Below are 14,851 nucleotides of genomic sequence, written 5' to 3'. Positions count from 1 at the left end.
ATAGGATCTTTGAAAGCACAACTATCCTCTATGGGTATAGTGGTGCGTTTGTTTAAAGTGGAAACCGCTCCCTCGACCTTGGGGACTGTCTGCCATAAGTCCTTTCTGGGGTCGACCATAGGAAACAATTTTTTAAATATGGGGGGAGGGACGAAAGGAATACCTGGCCTCTCCCATTCTTTATTAACAATGTCCGCCACCCGCTTGGGTATAGGAAAAGCTTCTGGGAGCCCCGGCACCTCTAGGAACTTGTCCATTTTACATAGTTTCTCTGGGATGACCAACTTGTCACAATCATCCAGAGTGGATAATACCTCCTTAAGCAGAATGCGGAGATGTTCCAACTTAAATTTAAATGCAATCACATCAGGTTCAGCCTGTTGAGAAATGTTCCCTGAATCAGTAATTTCTCCCTCAGACAAAACCTCCCTGGCCCCATCAGACTGGGTTAGGGGCCCTTCAGAGATATTAATATCAGCGTCGTCATGCTCTTCAGTATCTAAAACAGAGCAGCCGCGCTTACGCTGACAAGTGTTTATTTTGGCTAAAATGTTTTTGACAGAATTATCCATTACAGCCGTTAATTGTTGCATATTAAGGAGTATTGGCGCGCTAGATGTACTAGGGGCCTCCTGAGTGGGCAAGACTCGTGTAGACGAAGGAGGGAATGATGCAGTACCATGCTTACTCCCCTCACTTGAGGAATCATCTTGGGCATCATTGTCATTTTCACATAAATCACATTTATTTAAATGAATAGGAATTCTGGCTTCCCCACATTCAGAACACAGTCTATCTGGTAGTTCAGACATGTTAAACAGGCATAAACTTGATAACAAAGTACAAAAACGTTTTAAAATAAAACCGTTACTGTCACTTTAAATTTTAAACTGAACACACTTTATTACTGCAATTGCGAAAAAACATGAAGGAATTGTTCAAAATTTATCAAATTTTCACCACAGTGTCTTAAAGCCTTAAAAGTATTGCACACCAAATTTGGAAGCTTTAACCCTTAAAATAACGGAACCGGAGCCGTTTTAAACTTTAACCCCTTTACAGTCCCTGGTATCTGCTTTGCTGAGACCCAACCAAGCCCAAAGGGGAATACGATACCAAATGACGCCTTCAGAAAGTCTTTTCTAAGTATCAGAGCTCCTCTCACATGCGACTGCATGCCATGCCTCTCAAAAACAAGTGCGCCACACCGGCGCGAAAATGAGGCTCTGCTTATGCTTTGGGAAAGCCCCTAAGGAATAAGGTGTCTAATACAGTGCCTGCCGATATTATTATATCAAAATACCCAGATAAAATGATTCCTCAAGGCTAAATATGTGTTAATAATGAATCGATTTAGCCCAGAAAAAGTCTACAGTCTTAATAAGCCCTTGTGAAGCCCTTATTTACGATCGTAATAAACATGGCTTACCGGATCCCATAGGGAAAATGACAGCTTCCAGCATTACATCGTCTTGTTAGAATGTGTCATACCTCAAGCAGCAAGAGACTGCACACTGTTCCCCCAACTGAAGTTAATTGCTCTCAACAGTCCTGTGTGGAACAGCCATGGATTTTAGTTACGGTTGCTAAAATCATTTTCCTCATACAAACAGAAATCTTCATCTCTTTTCTGTTTCTGAGTAAATAGTACATACCAGCACTATTTCAAAATAACAAACTCTTGATTGAATAATAAAAACTACAGTTAAACACTAAAAAACTCTAAGCCATCTCCGTGGAGATGTTGCCTGTACAACGGCAAAGAGAATGACTGGGGTAGGCGGAGCCTAGGAGGGATCATGTGACCAGCTTTGCTGGGCTCTTTGCCATTTCCTGTTGGGGAAGAGAATATCCCACAAGTAAGGATGACGCCGTGGACCGGACACACCTATGTTGGAGAAATTAGGTTTATTTTTGGCTTTGAAAGACCTATCCTGAGGAAGGGCGTGGCCCTTGCCCCCAGTGATATCAGAGATAATCTCTTTCAAGTCAGGGCCAAACAGCGTTTTCCCCTTGAAAGGAATGTTAAGCAATTTGTTCTTGGAAGACGCATCCGCTGACCAAGATTTTAGCCAAAGCGCTCTGCGCGCCACAATAGCAAAACCAGAATTTTTCGCCGCTAACCTAGCCAATTGCAAAGTGGCGTCTAGGGTGAAAGAATTAGCCAATTTGAGAGCATGAATTCTGTCCATAATCTCCTCATAAGAAGAAGAATTATTATTGAGCGCCTTTTCTAGTTCATCGAACCAGAAACACGCTGCTGTAGTGACAGGAACAATGCATGAAATTGGTTGTAGAAGGTAACCTTGCTGAACAAACATCTTTTTAAGCAAACCCTCTAATTTTTTATCCATAGGATCTTTGAAAGCACAACTATCTTCTATGGGTATAGTGGTGCGTTTTTTTAGAGTAGAAACCGCCCCCTCGACCTTGGGGACTGTCTGCCATAAGTCCTTTCTGGGGTCGACCATAGGAAACAATTTCTTAAATATGGGGGGAGGGACGAAAGGTATACCGGGCCTTTCCCATTCTTTATTCACAATGTCCGCCACCCGCTTGGGTATAGGAAAAGCTTCGGGGGGCCCCGGGACCTCTAGGAACTTGTCCATTTTACATAATTTCTCTGGAATGACCAAATTCTCACAATCATCCAGAGTAGATAACACCTCCTTAAGCAGAGCGCGGAGATGTTCCAATTTAAATTTAAATGTAATCACATCAGGTTCAGCTTGTTGAGAAATTTTCCCTGAATCTGAAATTTCTCCCTCAGACAAAACCTCCCTGGCCCCCTCAGACTGGTGTAGGGGCACTTCAGAACCAATATCATCAGCGTCCTCATGCTCTTCAGTATTTTCTAAAACAGAGCAGTCGCGCTTTCGCTGATAAGTGGGCATTTTGGCTAAAATGTTTTTGATAGAATTATCCATTACAGCCGTTAATTGTTGCATAGTAAGGAGTATTGGCGCACTAGATGTACTAGGGGCCTCCTGCGTGGGCAAGACTGGTGTAGACGAAGGAGGGGATGATGCAGTACCATGCTTACTCCCCTCACTTGAGGAATCATCTTGGGCATCATTTTCTCTAAATTTTGTGTCACATAAATCACATCTATTTAAATGAGAAGGAACCTTGGCTTCCCCACATACAGAACACAGTCTATCTGGTAGTTCAGACATGTTAAACAGGCATAAACTTGATAACAAAGTACAAAAAACGTTTTAAAATAAAACCGTTACTGTCACTTTAAATTTTAAACTGAACACACTTTATTACTGCAAATGTGAAAAAGTATGAAGGAATTGTTCAAAATTCACCAAAATTTCACCACAGTGTCTTAAAGCCTTAAAAGTATTGCACACCAAATTTGGAAGCTTTAACCCTTAAAATAACGGAACCGGAGCCGTTTTTATATTTAACCCCTTTACAGTCCCTGGTATCTGCTTTGCTGAGACCCAACCAAGCCCAAAGGGGAATACGATACCAAATGACGCCTTCAGAAAGTCTTTTCTATGTATCAGAGCTCCTCACACATGCATCTGCATGTCATGCTTCCCAAAAACAAGTGCGCAATAGAGGCGCGAAAATGAGACTCTGCCTATGATTAGGGAAAGCCCCTAGAGAATAAGGTGTCCAATACAGTGCCTGCCGGTTATTTTACATAGTTCCCAAGATTAAAATAATTCCTCAAGGCTATGGAGTATAAAATATGCTTATATATAAATCGTTTTAGCCCAGAAAATGTCTACAGTCTTAAAAGCCCTTGTGAAGCCCTTTTTTCTCTTTATGTAATAAAAATGGCTTACCGGATCCCATAGGGAAAATGACAGCTTCCAGCATTACATCGTCTTGTTAGAAATGTGTCATACCTCAAGCAGCAAAAGTCTGCTCCCTGTTTCCCCCAACTGAAGTTAATTCCTCTCAACAGTCCTGTGTGGAAACAGCCATCGATTTTAGTAACGGTTGCTAAAATCATTTTCCTCTTACAAACAGAAATCTTCATCTCTTTTCTGTTTCAGAGTAAATAGTACATACCAGCACTATTTTAAAATAACAAACTCTTGATTGAATAATAAAAACTACAGTTAAACACCAAAAAACTCTAAGCCATCTCCGTGGAGATGTTGCCTGTACAACGGCAAAGAGAATGACTGGGGAAGGCGGAGCCTAGGAGGGATCATGTGACCAGCTTTGCTGGGCTCTTTGCCATTTCCTGTTGGGGAGGAGAATATCCCACAAGTAAGGCTGACGCCGTGGACCGGACACACCTATGTTGGAGAAATTAAGCTATAGTAGTTTAGGGTATTTAAGGGGTTTTAAAGTGAGGTTTAATTGTAGAAATCAGTTTCATCTAGGTACTAGTATATTTGCCATACCTTTTTTGTTTTTTTTCCTTTGATATAATTTTTATTAAAGGCAATAAAGAAATATAGATATTCAGAATAATACAATTTGTAGGCTGAACATATATCACAATGGACAAATGTTACAAAGTAACAAACATAATACAAGATGCAGTGTTCTGTAAGGGTTGTTGTAGAACAGCATAATAAATTGAACCATAGAAATGTCTCAATATATCATATTCGGTATGTAAATACTGAACAAACAGTACAGAGCCTTATTTTTTTAAGTTATTTTTTGAACGATTATAGATTTATATATCCCCATACCAGATAATAAAACAGCTAGCTAATTGTTGTCCCCAAGTAGAAGAGAAAGACCTCTAATAAATTATCTTTAGTTGAAGGGGTGTTTGGGAGGAAATGAAGAAAAGTCTAGATGTGGTTTTCAAGGCATGCATTTTCCTATGCTTACCTTGTAAGAGAAATCTCTGGGGGGGGGGGGGAGGTTTGGTGTTGGGATGGCGGTATAGTACTATAGTATAAGGGCTAAAGTGAAGTGGTCTGGAGACAGCCATATGTGTATCTCTTAATGAAGGAGATAGCCCAGGTGGTAAGGTATCTGACAAATCTGGATGAGGAGCATATATTCATATATAGCTGCCCTGGTTCCCATTATAGCTATCAGGAGGCTTTTAGATCACATTGACCATATCAATTTTAATGGGGTTAAATGTAGCAGTAGTATCTGGGAGTATTAACAACATATCATTTAACCTTTAGTGTGCAAAAGAAAATGTACAAAGCCGACATTCAACTGACAATATAGCAAATATAAAAATAAAAAAACAGCCATAAGTATTTGCTCAGGGCCATTATTGCAGCATTGGGTTTTCTATGCTCTCAAATGAACTTATAGGGGGAATATCGCAAAAATCAAAGCCACTCTTAAATGTATAGAAAGTCGAATGAGTCCTGATTTTGCCATACTCTAAGTTAAGAAGACCTATGAATATCATATCATACAAGCTAGTCAGTACAGGTGGCCCTCGGTTTACAACGGTTCAATTTGCACCGTTTCAGAATAATAACCTTTTTTTCAAGTCATGTGACTGCTATTGAAAAAGCATTGAGAAGCAGTGCATTCATTAAAATAGCCAGTAGGTGGAGCTGTCCACTTGTGTTGCAGTTAAGCCAAGCAAGCTGAAATTAATCAGTTAACCAGAGCTGAGCTATCAAGCAGATTTCAAAGGAACAAGATCTTCCTGTCTATAAATCAGTCCAGATAGGAATGCATGGAAAGAACTGTTTGCAGAAAAATGCAAGTGAAGTCTGTGTTGTGTTATTATTTTATTAGGTTTATAATGCGGTTTAGCATTTAAAATCTTCATTTTAAAAGCTTTAAAAATAATGTATTATGTGTTACGTATAATAATTTTGAGAGGGGCCTGGAACCTAACTCCCTCACTTCCCATTGACTTACATTATAAACTGGGTTTCAATATACAACGGTTTTGATTTACAACCATTGCTTCTGGAACCTAACCCCGGCGTAAACTGAGGGCTACCTGAACTGCATCCTTATGGCATAAACAAAATAAAAAAAACATAGTTTAAACAAGTCAAGTGCAAATAAATAACAATATATTCATCATGTTGTCGAGATAAGTCATGTGACGTCTTCACTAGAACTTGACTCTTTCCTTGGTAGACATATTGGCCCATATCAGGCTAAATCATCATAACAAAACAACAAAAAAATGGTATTTGTCAGTTCTATTTCTCACGAGAATGAGAGGGTATTTCTACTTGAGCACAAGCTGTAACTTAATTTGAACGGAAGAGAAAAGATCTTAAAATCCTGGCCTCTTGGGAAGTCATGAAGACAAGAGATTAAAACCACATATTTTAACACAACTGACCTCTACAGCTTGTCTACAAATGAGGTTGCACCTTTGTAATGCCCAGAAGCCGATTATTTTGTCAACCGTTATCTTTTTAAATATCTTATTTTAATGCTAACAACGGTTTTCAACTTACACAATACAAAAGTATTAATGTACCCCCCTTACATTATTTAATTAAAGGGACAGTGCACTGTAAAACTGGATTCCAATGACTTGTTTTACCAGCTGAAGAGAATAAAATGTATTGGGAATTGTTCCTTTATTTTTGAATATGAACTTTAATCTATGAAGCCAAAACCTATTAAAATGGACTGATCTTACAATGAAATAAATTGTCCTTCCCTTATCGCTGTTTGTACAAACACACAAAGCCACCTTATAGCTGTATACATTAAGAGAATAATTGTAAATGTACATTTTAGTACTTAAATCTCATACCCCCTACTGGGAGTGTAATTTCTTTTCCTGTTATCTTTAAACAGCTTTTCCAGGCCAATATTTAAGTACTGGATTTTTGTCAGTATAGGTAGGGATACAACAACAGGCAAAAAAAAAAAATCTAAAAAATATTTGCAATCAATTTAATACACTCTAGCAGGTAAAAGAGATTACTGTGAACAAATTGAAGGGGGGGGGGAGGTTTACAGTACACTATCCCTTTAAATTTAATTAAACACGTTCCAGTAGTGTACATTGTTTCCTCAATATAATAGACACAATGAAACTACAAACTCTAATGTTTCTAAATTTCTGTACAGTAGCAAAGTGAGGGCACATGCATTTTTTCGGACAGAGGCAATGGGATAGACTTTATAATGCTTTAAATAAACGGGATAGAAAACATACCCAGCACAAGGAGTAGTTTCACAGCATGGGTATTAGTGGCCAGTGTTGCAAAAGAACAATATAGTTGAGAAACAGACTAGAGGAACATTTCTTTTTAACATAACTGTATAAAGTACCCAATACGACGTGTATAAAAATAAAATAAAAAAGGAAGAAGTATGTTTTCTTGGTAAAAGAGCTTTCCTGGTAAGCCATTCTAAATGCCCATGACGAAAAGCATGGCGATAAGGTGTGATTAAAATTCCACATGCTACTTCCCGCTTGGTTCAACCAGAACGAGGATGGCTTTGTTGGCTGAATGGATGGTCGCTGTGGAGCAAGTTCTACAAGGGCTAACAAGCCATTCACCATTGCTGCCAACTGAAGTCATCATTGCTTCCAAAAACTAGGAAAAATCCTAAAATGGTGGAAAAAATGACAGCATTTCCTGTGAGTACCAGGGCACATGCACCCCACTGAATCTGCAAAAAAAATTAAATAAAATTGGATTAGACAGAGATAATATATTGCAATGATTGTAATATTTGATAAATATGGAGTATTCTGATATACTGTATTAGATACATGAACTAGAAGATTGAGGGAACATATTGCAGTTCTCCAACCTGCATCAACAACAAACCATATAAATGCCAATGTAATTTGTTTACAAAAAATGAATAAACATACTATTATGTTGTCTTTCGCATATAATTGTAAGAATAATTTACTTCTTGAAATGTACTTTATATGTTGCTTTGTATTTACTAATGTAGGGCTAATACACAAATAATTTAATCATTAAAATCTAAAAGGGACGGTGTAGTCAAAATTAAACTTTCATGATTAAGATAGGGCATGCCATTTGAAACAACTTTTCAATTTACTTTCATCATCAAATGTGCTTTGTTCTCTTGGTATTCTTTGTTGAAAACTAAACCTAGATAGGCTCATATGATAAATACTAAGCCCTTAAAAGCCGCCTCTTATCACAGTGCATTTTGACAGTTTTTGACAGATAGAGCGCGCTAGTTAATGTGTCATTCTGCATAATGTATTGCTTCTGTAGTTGTACTTTTTATATGTAATTTAAAAAAATGCTGCATTGAAAAAGATTTATATAAAATAAATGTCTTTAAAAGCATTTATATTGTTTTTTTTGTTTGTTTGTTTTTAAAAAACAAAATTTGCACTGTTTAGCAGCCCTGGGATGTCCTGTGGCCAGTTAGGGACAGATAAAATAGCTTTAGCAATGATCAAGCAATTGCTTTGTAGAATTTAACAGAGTCAGGGTTGTGAATCATGCAGCATGCATTCCAGTTTCTATGGAGGCAGAAGGAAAAAAACAACAACACATATATTACTATACTTAAACATTTATGAGGAATTTCATTTGGGTTTAAATATCCCTTTAAACGGACACTAAAGTCAAAATTAAACGTTCACAAATCAAATTGAGCATTCAGATTCAAGAGACTTTTCAATTTAGTTCTGTTATCAAATTGTGCATCATTTTTATATGCACACTCTCTGGGGCTCCAGCTCCTACTGAGCATGTGCAAGAGTTCAAAATGTATATGTGTGTGATTCTGTGATTTGATGATGGGTGTCACATGGTATAGGGGGCTGGCAAATTGAAGTCAATTTTGAAAATTGCCAGAAAAAAAAACAAAACATAATTTATGTTTACCTGATAAATTACTTTCTCCAACGGTGTGTCCGGTCCACGGCGTCATCCTTACTTGTGGGATATTCTCCTCCCCAACAGGAAATGGCAAAGAGCCCAGCAAAGCTGGTCACATGATCCCTCCTAGGCTCCGCCTTCCCCAGTCATTCGACCGACGTAAAGGAGGAATATTTGCATAGGAGAAATCATATGATACCGTGGTGACTGTAGTTAAAGAAAATAAATTATCAGACCTGATTAAAAAAACCAGGGCGGGCCGTGGACCGGACACACCGTTGGAGAAAGTAATTTATCAGGTAAACATAAATTCTGTTTTCTCCAACATAGGTGTGTCCGGTCCACGGCGTCATCCTTACTTGTGGGAACCAATACCAAAGCTTTAGGACACGGATGAAGGGAGGGAGCAAATCAGGTCACCTAGATGGAAGGCACCACGGCTTGCAAAACCTTTCTCCCAAAAATAGCCTCAGAAGAAGCAAAAGTATCAAATTTGTAAAATTTAGTAAAAGTGTGCAGTGAAGACCAAGTCGCTGCCTTACATATCTGATCCACAGAAGCCTCGTTCTTGAAGGCCCATGTGGAAGCCACAGCCCTAGTGGAATGAGCTGTGATTCTTTCAGGAGGCTGCCGTCAGGCAGTCTCGTAAGCCAATCTGATGATGCTTTTAAGCCAAAAACAGAATTTATGTTTACCTGATAAATTACTTTCTCCAACGGTGTGTCCGGTCCACGGCGTCATCCTTACTTGTGGGATATTCTCTTCCCCAACAGGAAATGGCAAAGAGCCCAGCAAAGCTGGTCACATGATCCCTCCTAGGCTCCGCCTACCCCAGTCATTCGACCGACGTTAAGGAGGAATATTTGCATAGGAGAAACCATATGGTACCGTGGTGACTGTAGTTAAAGAAAATAAATTATCAGACCTGATTAAAAAAACCAGGGCGGGCCGTGGACCGGACACACCGTTGGAGAAAGTAATTTATCAGGTAAACATAAATTCTGTTTTCTCCAACATAGGTGTGTCCGGTCCACGGCGTCATCCTTACTTGTGGGAACCAATACCAAAGCTTTAGGACACGGATGAAGGGAGGGAGCAAATCAGGTCACCTAAATGGAAGGCACCACGGCTGGCAAAACCTTTCTCCCAAAAATAGCCTCAGAAGAAGCAAAAGTATCAAACTTGTAAAATTTGGTAAAAGTGTGCAGTGAAGACCAAGTCGCTGCCCTACATATCTGATCAACAGAAGCCTCGTTCTTGAAGGCCCATGTGGAAGCCACAGCCCTAGTGGAATGAGCTGTGATTCTTTCGGGAGGCTGCCGTCCGGCAGTCTCGTAAGCCAATCTGATGATGCTTTTAATCCAAAAAGAGAGAGAGGTAGAAGTTGCTTTTTGACCTCTCCTTTTACCGGAATAAACAACAAACAAGGAAGATGTTTGTCTAAAATCCTTTGTAGCATCTAAATAGAATTTTAGAGCGCGAACAACATCCAAATTGTGCAACAAACGTTCCTTCTTTGAAACTGGTTTCGGACACAGAGAAGGTACGATAATCTCCTGGTTAATGTTTTTGTTAGAAACAACTTTTGGAAGAAAACCAGGTTTAGTACGTAAAACCACCTTATCTGCATGGAACACCAGATAAGGAGGAGAACACTGCAGAGCAGATAATTCTGAAACTCTTCTAGCAGAAGAAATTGCAACTAAAAACAAAACTTTCCAAGATAATAACTTAATATCAACGGAATGCAAGGGTTCAAACGGAACCCCCTGAAGAACTGAAAGAACTAAATTGAGACTCCAAGGAGGAGTCAAAGGTTTGTAAACAGGCTTAATTCTAACCAGAGCCTGAACAAAGGCTTGAACATCTGGCACAGCGGCCAGCTTTTTGTGAAGTAACACAGACAAGGCAGAAATCTGTCCCTTCAGGGAACTTGCAGATAATCCTTTTTCCAATCCTTCTTGAAGGAAGGATAGAATCCTAGGAATCTTAACCTTGTCCCAAGGGAATCCTTCAGATTCACACCAACAGATATATTTTTTCCAAATTTTGTGGTAAATCTTTCTAGTTACAGGCTTTCTGGCCTGAACAAGAGTATCGATAACAGAATCTGAGAACCCTCGCTTCGATAAGATCAAGCGTTCAATCTCCAAGCAGTCAGCTGGAGTGAAACCAGATTCGGATGTTCGAACGGACCCTGAACAAGAAGGTCTCGTCTCAAAGGTAGCTTCCAAGGTGGAGCCGATGACATATTCACCAGATCTGCATACCAAGTCCTGCGTGGCCACGCAGGAGCTATCAAGATCACCGACGCCCTCTCCTGATTGATCCTGGCTACCAGCCTGGGGATGAGAGGAAACGGCGGGAACACATAAGCTAGTTTGAAGGTCCAAGGTGCTACTAGTGCATCCACTAGAGCCGCCTTGGGATCCCTGGATCTGGACCCGTAGCAAGGAACTTTGAAGTTCTGACGAGAGGCCATCAGATCCATGTCTGGAATGCCCCACAGCTGAGTGACTTGGGCAAAGATTTCCGGATGGAGTTCCCACTCCCCCGGATGCAATGTCTGACGACTCAGAAAATCCGCTTCCCAATTTTCCACTCCTGGGATGTGGATAGCAGACAGGTGGCAGGAGTGAGACTCCGCCCATAGAATGATTTTGGTCACTTCTTCCATCGCCAGGGAACTCCTTGTTCCCCCCTGATGGTTGATGTACGCAACAGTTGTCATGTTGTCTGATTGAAACCGTATGAACTTGGCCCTCGCTAGCTGAGGCCAAGCCTTGAGAGCATTGAATATCGCTCTCAGTTCCAGAATATTTATCGGTAGAAGAGATTCTTCCCGAGACCAAAGACCCTGAGCTTTCAGGGATCCCCAGACCGCGCCCCAGCCCATCAGACTGGCGTCGGTCGTGACAATGACCCACTCTGGTCTGCGGAATGTCATCCCTCGTGACAGGTTGTCCAGGGACAGCCACCAACGGAGTGAGTCTCTGGTCCTCTGATTTACTTGTATCTTCGGAGACAAGTCTGTATAGTCCCCATTCCACTGACTGAGCATGCACAGTTGTAATGGTCTTAGATGAATGCGTGCAAAAGGAACTATGTCCATTGCCGCTACCATCAACCCGATCACTTCCATGCACTGAGCTATGGAAGGAAGAGGAACGGAATGAAGTATCCGACAAGAGTCTAGAAGTTTCGTTTTTCTGGCCTCTGTCAGAAAAATCCTCATTTCTAAGGAGTCTATTATTGTTCCCAAGAAGGGAACCCTTGTTGACGGAGATAGAGAACTCTTTTCCACATTCACTTTCCATCCGTGAGATCTGAGAAAGGCCAGGACAATGTCCGTGTGAGCCTTTGCTTGAGGAAGGGACGACGCTTGAATCAGAATGTCGTCCAAGTAAGGTACTACAGCAATGCCCCTTGGTCTTAGCACAGCTAGAAGGGACCCTAGTACCTTTGTGAAAATCCTTGGAGCAGTGGCTAATCCGAAAGGAAGCGCCACGAACTGGTAATGTTTGTCCAGGAATGCGAACCTCAGGAACCGATGATGTTCCTTGTGGATAGGAATATGTAGATACGCATCCTTTAAATCCACCGTGGTCATGAATTGACCTTCCTGGATGGAAGGAAGAATAGTTCGAATGGTTTCCATCTTGAACGATGGAACCTTGAGAAACTTGTTTAAGATCTTGAGATCTAAGATTGGTCTGAACGTTCCCTCTTTTTTGGGAACTATAAACAGATTGGAGTAGAACCCCATCCCTTGTTCTCTTAATGGAACAGGATGAATCACTCCCATTTTTAACAGGTCTTCTACACAATGTAAGAATGCCTGTCTTTTTATGTGGTCTGAAGACAACTGAGACTTGTGGAACCTCCCCCTTGGGGGAAGTCCCTTGAATTCCAGAAGATAACCTTGGGAGACTATTTCTAGCGCCCAAGGATCCAGAACATCTCTTGCCCAAGCCTGAGCGAAGAGAGAGAGTCTGCCCCCCACCAGATCCGGTCCCGGATCGGGGGCCAACATTTCATGCTGTCTTGGTAGCAGTGGCAGGTTTCTTGGCCTGCTTTCCCTTGTGCCAGCCTTGTATTGGTCTCCAAGCTGGCTTGGCTTGAGAAGTATTACCCTCTTGCTTAGAGGACGTAGCACTTTGGGCTGGTCCGTTTCTACGAAAGGGACGAAAATTAGGTTTATTTTTTGCCTTGAAAGGCCGATCCTGAGGAAGGGCGTGGCCCTTACCCCCAGTGATATCAGAGATAATCTCTTTCAAGTCAGGGCCAAACAGCGTTTTCCCCTTGAAAGGAATGTTAAGTAGCTTGTTCTTGGAAGACGCATCAGCCGACCAAGATTTCAACCAAAGCGCTCTGCGCGCCACAATAGCAAACCCAGAATTCTTAGCCGCTAACCTAGCCAATTGCAAAGTGGCGTCTAGGGTGAAAGAATTAGCCAATTTGAGAGCATTGATTCTGTCCATAATCTCCTCATAAGGAGGAGAATCACTATCGACCGCCTTTATCAGCTCATCGAACCAGAAACATGCGGCTGTAGCGACAGGGACAATGCATGAAATTGGTTGTAGAAGGTAACCCTGCTGAACAAACATCTTTTTAAGCAAACCTTCTAATTTTTTATCCATAGGATCTTTGAAAGCACAACTATCCTCTATGGGTATAGTGGTGCGTTTGTTTAAAGTGGAAACCGCTCCCTCGACCTTGGGGACTGTCTGCCATAAGTCCTTTCTGGGGTCGACCATAGGAAACAATTTTTTAAATATGGGGGGAGGGACGAAAGGAATACCGGGCCTTTCCCATTCTTTATTAACAATGTCCGCCACCCGCTTGGGTATAGGAAAAGCTTCTGGGAGCCCCGGCACCTCTAGGAACTTGTCCATTTTACATAGTTTCTCTGGGATGACCAACTTGTCACAATCATCCAGAGTGGATAATACCTCCTTAAGCAGAATGCGGAGATGTTCCAACTTAAATTTAAATGCAATCACATCAGGTTCAGCTAGTTGAGAAATGTTCCCTGAATCAGTAATTTCTCCCTCAGACAAAACCTCCCTGGCCCCATCAGACTGGGTTAGGGGCCCTTCAGAAATATTATTATCAGCGTCGTCATGCTCTTCAGTATCTAAAACAGAGCAGTCGCGCTTACGCTGATAAGTGTTCATTTTGGCTAAAAAGTTTTTGACAGAATTATCCATTACAGCCGTTAATTGTTGCATAGTAAGGAGTATTGGCGCGCTAGATGTACTAGGGGCCTCCTGAGTGGGCAAGACTCGTGTAGACGAAGGAGGGAATGATGCAGTACCATGCTTACTCCCCTCACTTGAGGAATCATCTTGGGCATCATTGTCATTGTCACATAAATCACATTTATTTAAATGAATAGGAATTCTGGCTTCCCCACATTCAGAACACAGTCTATCTGGTAGTTCAGACATGTTAAACAGGCATAAACTTGATAACAAAGTACAAAAAACGTTTTAAAATAAAACCGTTACTGTCACTTTAAATTTTAAACTGAACACACTTTATTACTGCAAATGCGAAAAAACATGAAGGAATTGTTCACAATTCACCAAATTTTCACCACAGTGTCTTAAAGCCTTAAAAGTATTGCACACCAAATTTTGAAGCTTTAACCCTTAAAATAACGGAACCGGAGCCGTTTTGAACTTTAACCCCTTTACAGTCCCTGGTATCTGCTTTGCTGAGACCCAACCAAGCCCCAAGGGGAATACGATACCAAATGACGCCTTCAGAAAGTCTTTTCTAAGTATCAGAGCTCCTCTCACATGCGACTGCATGCCATGCCTCTCAAAAACAAGTGCGCAACACCGGCGCGAAAATGAGGCTCTGCCTATGCTTTGGGAAAGCCCCTAAAGAATAAGGTGTCTAAAACAGTGCCTGCCGATATTATTATATCAAAATACCCAGATAAAATGATTCCTCAAGGCTAAATATGTGTTAATAATCAATCGATTTAGCCCAGAAAAAGTCTACAGTCTTAATAAGCCCTTTTTGAAGCCCTTATTTACGATCGTAATAAACATGGCTTACCGGATCCCATAGGGAAAATGACA

At 40.9% G+C, this 14,851-nt stretch overlaps 1 protein-coding gene across 1 annotated transcript in view; it reads right to left on the bottom strand.

Annotated features, from left to right (window-relative positions):
- Nucleotides 1-5,045: 5,045 nt before the first annotated feature.
- The window catches only part of LEPROTL1 (leptin receptor overlapping transcript like 1), a 76,398-nt gene continuing 66,592 nt past the window's right edge, over nucleotides 5,046-14,851 (bottom strand). Inside the window, exon 4 of the mRNA XM_053703285.1 lies at nucleotides 5,046-7,554. Within this exon, the coding sequence (XP_053559260.1) occupies nucleotides 7,438-7,554 (117 nt within the window). The 3' untranslated portion in view covers nucleotides 5,046-7,437. The remainder of the gene's footprint in view (nucleotides 7,555-14,851) is intronic.

The sequence above is a fragment of the Bombina bombina genome, chromosome 2, assembly GCF_027579735.1.
Source record: "Bombina bombina isolate aBomBom1 chromosome 2, aBomBom1.pri, whole genome shotgun sequence".
Lineage (NCBI taxonomy): Eukaryota > Metazoa > Chordata > Amphibia > Anura > Bombinatoridae > Bombina > Bombina bombina.
The sequence above is the reverse complement of the archived record's forward strand: the minus strand, read 5'-3'. Positions and strand labels throughout refer to the sequence as shown.